General features: G+C 40.7%; 1 protein-coding gene across 1 annotated transcript in view; it reads left to right on the plus strand.

Moving 5' to 3' along the window:
• The window catches only part of LOC103187487 (RNA-binding motif, single-stranded-interacting protein 3), a 565148-nt gene extending 559429 nt beyond the window's left edge, over window positions 1-5719 (plus strand). Inside the window, exons 15-16 of the mRNA XM_042346715.1 lie at window positions 3847-3927; window positions 5588-5719. Coding sequence (XP_042202649.1) covers window positions 3847-3927; window positions 5588-5719 — 213 coding nt within the window. The remainder of the gene's footprint in view (window positions 1-3846; window positions 3928-5587) is intronic.
• Window positions 5720-6000: the final 281 nt, after the last annotated feature.

Here is a 6000-nt window from a genome sequence, read left to right on the forward strand (position 1 = left end):
GGATAAAAATGGGGTGGGCTAATGGGATAATTAGCTAGAGTCCCTGGAGTAGTGGTTAGTGCATTTGCCTTGCAAGCGAGAGGACCCAGGTTCTATTCTTGGGCAGGGCAAAACCTTAGGCAGGTGTCCTTACTCCACATGCCTCTGTTTACCTAGCAGTAATTTGGAACCTGGTTGTTAGTCTTTTGGTAGATTCCTTTCCGGAGGTAATAATCCATCCAAAGAGAAAGCAAGAAAAACAATTCAAATCTTAATATAAGACCTGAAATTTACCAAATAAAATTATTTGCTTCAGAGTCACTAAATGACTCTTCGATCACACCTATGTTCCCCTTCCCCTCTACCCTTCCTTTCCCCTCCTTAGTTTCCAAACACGACAGCAGAAACTCAGTAAGCATCCTCATCCCCACCTGGACAGGTGCCAATCACAATAAGGGCATCGGAGTGGAGGGTTGGGTCTTTAACACATGCTGATCATTAACAACCTAACTTTTTGTTACCTGTTTATAATAAATTTCCCATTCTAAATCCGGATGGGTTATTGGACAGCTGGTGTTCGATCCCACTGCATGGAGCCAGCCTCATCCTCTCAGGGAGGAAAGAAGTAAAATCAATGGGCAGCTTGTTGCATAAGTGACATGAATACAATGGGTTGAATGGCTCCCTACTGCTCTGCTCGTGATCTTCCTTGGTAGATTTCTGTGGGTCTATCGATCAATCTGGGCTGCTCTTAGGCTCCCCCTAGTGTGAGGCTAAAGTGCAATATTCACAAAGAACCTCCTAGCAAGTTTCCTTGCCTGTGCTTCTTGACAGAGAAACGCCATGTAGCACAAGACGGTGCAAAATAGGAGGAACACAATCTGAGGGGAGTAAAAAATTCTGAGTGGAGTAAAACAAAACTTATATTTGATCAATAATAGCTCCTGCATCTTTGCTTTGACTGCTAGATGATATGACCCGAGAGAAGCTACAGGTTTGAAATGATTGTAACCTGCAGACAGGCCTCAGATTAACTGCTTGAAGTGATGCTGAATTTACATGGAGGCAATTAAACTAATGAAGAAGATTGCTCCATACTTCCAAACAGAGACCTATAATAACTGACTTTGCAGGTTTCATTTTAATTCTCCATTAACAAATATAAATTACACACTGATCTAGAGCGTGACGATAGACAGAGAGTCAACAGAGAGTAATTACAACAAATTTATGTTTATTATTAACGGCCTTAAAATCATTTACAAGTAAGAAGAGAATTCAACTTCAGAGACTATTCCTGCACTAATCTGTTATTTATTCAATTTATGCAAAACATGATAGATAGGAACATCATCACAATGATTTGCTTTGTTTCAATGTTAATAATTTAATAGTAATAATAACTGTAGAGTGATACTGTCCTGCGCTGTTTACAATTCCACCTGGACCAGGACTGCAAATAAACCAAAATGCCAAATAAGTGTGACAGCACTATATTGAAGGGCATTATAAAAAGGTTCCCCTGTATTAACAGTCTGTGACCAAATTAACTGAGAGCTCCACGACCTACCTCATGCGAAGAACAAAAACCAGAATGGAATGAATGGCTCGTTTCCATGCTGTGATTTTAAGTAATTCCCTTTGTTTTCTCCAAAATGAGAGTATTTCACTATCCCATGTTTTTAACAGTACTATTAAGAACCATTTATCCTTTGAGAAGATAGACATTGAGTATTGATACAGAGGAATCCTGCTGTAGTGGCCTTCAATATAGCGTAGCTTTGCTTATAAGTTGGGAAGTTAATGGACCCGACATTTTGTGGAATCAAGGTATGAATTGCCATTGTCGTAAGAATAGTACAACAGTTCACACTGGTATAGCTGCAAACACTGGATAGAATCCAGAGAGGATAACAATATGGTTTAGATCATGGAGCTGTTTGGAGAGGCTTTGGAAATTCAATCTATTCTCACTGAGAAATGACATTTAAGGAGAAATGTGATCCAAGTTTTTAAAATAACAAAAAGTAACATGAAGGCACAAGTCTATTCTGTGCAAACCTTGTGCTACATGGCTGCTGTTAAGATCATCTTGCAAGTGGTGCTATATTATTCATACTTGCATCTGATAAGCGCCTCATTGTGTCGAAACAGCTCAAAGCATTTTGCACAATGAGTTCCTTTGAGGTGTAAGGTATGTAGGCAAACAAGACAGCTCATCTATACTAGAGATGATATAAATGATTACATTTGATTCAGAGAGGAATGTTGACCAAGACATTGGGAGAGCTCCCAGCTCTACTTTGAAATAGCCCTATGGGATCTTTAATAATAATAAACCTTGCATTTGATATAGCGCCTTATCATGTCATTGAGCTGTCTCAAAGCACTTCACAGAATGTATTGTAAAGTGGATTGATTGTGTATTTTGTGGGTGAAATGCGTCACCCAGTTACACAGAGCAGTGTCCCACAAACATTGATGGAAACAGAGGCATGGGGAGTAAGGAAATTTGGCTAAGGTTTTGCTCCATCCAGGAATTGAACCTGGAGCCTCTCACTTGTGAGGAAACAACTATGCTACGGAACTCCACATGTATCTGAACCACTAGATCAGGATCTTGGATTAGGGTCTTTGTGTAGGACTATGACATTTATAGAGCTGGTCTCAAAGAGATCCCAGGGGTAGGATTTTGTCAATGTGTGACTTGTTCTTTCTTTTATAAGAGAAGAACTTAATGCCATTAGCTGCCCCTATCAACCTCTAAAGCGCTCCGGGACACTATCCCGCATGAAGTGCACTATATAAATGGAGATTTTTGTTGTTATCAACAAAACAGCCAGTCAAGGCGACATTGGCACAAAATACAAAACGAACAGAGAGAAAAAAAAATACCTGCATATACCTGCAGGATGTGATTTGTTTAAAAAAGGTCACTGAGCAGAATGTAGTTTTTGGGTGATGCAGTGGAATGTGGTTGTAGTCTGTCCTTAGTCCAAAAAACACATCTCAGATAATAATCTGTAATTACATCCTTACGGTTTGTGAAGGGGACATAGCTCCATGTTCTGCAGGCATCCAGTGTCTAATTACACAGTCCAGGAGAAATTAAGCCTGGGAAGACACGGTGTAGTTAAACTCTTCTCTTTAACAGCTGCTCTGCTAATGTCATCCTGAGATGCCAGACCTAAGCCATGTCAACCATACATTTTTATGAGATTACATGCATAAACATCCCTAAAGACATGTGACAACCAGGATATGACTCTCCAAAGATAGGATTTCCTTTTGACTTTCAGATATTTCTGCATCCGGGGGAACCCCATTATAGTGCCCTTCAGTAGAGTGCTACCTGACGTAGAGCATGAGTCTCCTGTGGACTCGAGGTATATGAAAGTGTAGTACTCTGGCTTCTAGCAATCACTAGCTGGCTTCTCATGCTAAAATGTGTATGAATTCCTGGATGTCAGGTCGTTACTTCCTTCTCATTGCATGTGTGCACAGAAAGTGTTGCTGACTTCTTGCATCACACTGTGCAGGAAGCACCACTATGTCATTTGATAATGGAAGTGATGCCAGCAGCACATCTCATACATAGCATCCACGCACAGCGTGCAGAAAATGACTTCAACATCAAACTGATGGAAGTCGGACATTTTTTCAGTGCTCTTTTTGTTCTGGAATAATTTGGAGAAAAGTTACAGAATAAGTCCTGAACCTAAAATATATTATATAGTCTTATATTTCTGCTTCCGTTTTTCAATCCTGTACGATATTATTGATTTATTGTATCAGTTTTTAAAATATCCTTTGCTGTTCTCAAGTGTGAGCTGAGAAATAACTGATGTGATGCTCTATGCCTTTCAGTACATGACAGCTGCAGCACCTATGCAAGGGACCTACATTCCCCAGTACACTCCTGTGCCTCCAGCAGCGGTGCCTGTTGAAGTAAGTACATTGTACATCGAATAATCTGTCCGAAGGTCTGAAATCACATGGTCTGAGCCTTAGGATCATTGGCTTCAAATTTAAGATGGTGAAGAATTTTGAAAAAATTAAGTTCAATCGTAATTTAGTAGCTGTTTTTCCACTGTTTTTTTAAATTTTCAGAATTATGACTGAATTTAAGAATCTCTGTTCAGTCTTAAACGTTAAGAAAGGGGTATTTTTGTCCTCAATATTGCTTGCCTGGATTGTGGAGCGTTGCTTGATTCAAATGTTTATGTTTCTGGTCTTTCACCGTAATTAACCCTTAGAGTCCTTGCAGATCTATGGAGATCTGAGTTATCAACCTCTCCCTTTCTGTGCAATCCCTTTTTCTTGCCTCTTGTTAAATTCTTGTCATCCACCCCTGGGGAGCCAAGGAGCTGACCTGCTCTCACGCATACTTTCCAGTCTTTGGCTGCTAGAAGGGGCCTGAGAGCAGCCTGTGATGTTTTGCTGCCTGGTTTTCCCTCTGTCCCTGTTGTCTCTTTGGCCTCCAGTGAGATTTGTTATTAGTAAAAGGGTGAGAAGTGTAAGGAACAAATTACTTGTACAGTTCGGATTTCAAAAAGGAACTAAATACATTTCTGGAAATTAAAATAATTCAGGTTATTAGATGATGAGATAGAATATATTTTGGGAACTTGGATGAGTAAGCTGGATGGAATAATGGTATCCCATACTCTGCACTCCACCATTGATGGCCGAGTTTCAGATAATACGGCCCTAAGCTCTGGAACTCCCTCTCTATCCCTCACCATCTCATTGCTCTGTGTCTGTAAACTTCACCTTAAAACTTTGACCATGCCTATGGTCACCTCCTCCTTCTCCTCTACATTCTCCCTCGCTCAGCATCCACCCATCATTGTAAAGCACTCCAAGATATTAACCTACACAAAGGCCACTACATAAATGCAAGTTGTTATTGTTGTATGTATTGGAGAGTGATGGATGTAAAATCTTAATTGAAAACATAGGATAAACAAACAAAGAAGAATGTTCTCTTTAGTGAGTACAAGATGGGGTCTGGTGCCAGTGGAACCATACCCCAGGGGAAGGTGAACAAAGACAGGCAACAAAATGGAGGGGAGAAACATTGACAAAAAAACATGGTTCGTTGGACAGAATGAGCTGAGGGGAAATATTAATAATCCTTGCATTTGATAGTGCAATGTGTCAGCACTTGTAGGCAAATGCGGAAGCCAATTTTCACATAGCAAGCTTTCACAAACAGCCAGCAAGTGAATGATCAATTTATCAAGACAATTGAGGATTGATATAATGGAAGAAACTCCATTTACTTTCCAAATAGTACCATGGCATCTTTAACATCCACCTAAGCAAGCAGAACCTTGGTTTGACATCTCATCTGAGAGATGGCTTCTCCAACAATCCAGCACTCCCCCAGCCTAGCCTGTGAGCTCACGTAAACTCAAGTCCCGATGTGGGGCTTGAACCCACAACTTTCTCACCCAAAGATGAGAGTACTACCAACTGAGCCAAGCTGCCATGAAATGGTTTTCATTCCATGGATTCTTATGTTCTGACAGAATGCGCTGAGTGGCACATTAACAGAAAATGTGAGTGGAGGTCTTATTTAGATCTGCTTCCTTCCTAACTTCAGGGTGTTGTTGCTGATACCTCCCCACAGACAGTAGCGCCTTCATCACAGGAAGCCAGTGGTCAACAACAACAGATACCAGTGGAAACAACCAATGAACACGCGCCTACCTATTCTTACCAACAAGCTAAGTAAGTGTTGCATTTAGTGGCATCAGAAACAATAACCATTCCCTGAGTAACTGGGCACTCTCTCAGACTGCAACCTCCAACATTAGCTGGGACAGGGTCTGAAGCCCATAAGACAGAAGATGAACAGGCTTTTCCGATTTAATTACTTTGCACAGAGAGTGGTGAATATCCAGGGAGATAATGGAGGCAGATTCTGTCAGAGAAGAGAAGATTAGATTGTCGTTTGACTTAGAATTCAATTGAGGTGTAGGAGAGGTAGAATATGAGAGATAGTACGAGAGATTG

The sequence above is a fragment of the Callorhinchus milii genome, unplaced genomic scaffold (assembly GCF_018977255.1).
Source record: "Callorhinchus milii isolate IMCB2004 unplaced genomic scaffold, IMCB_Cmil_1.0 Scaffold2, whole genome shotgun sequence".
NCBI classification, from domain to species: domain Eukaryota; kingdom Metazoa; phylum Chordata; class Chondrichthyes; order Chimaeriformes; family Callorhinchidae; genus Callorhinchus; species Callorhinchus milii.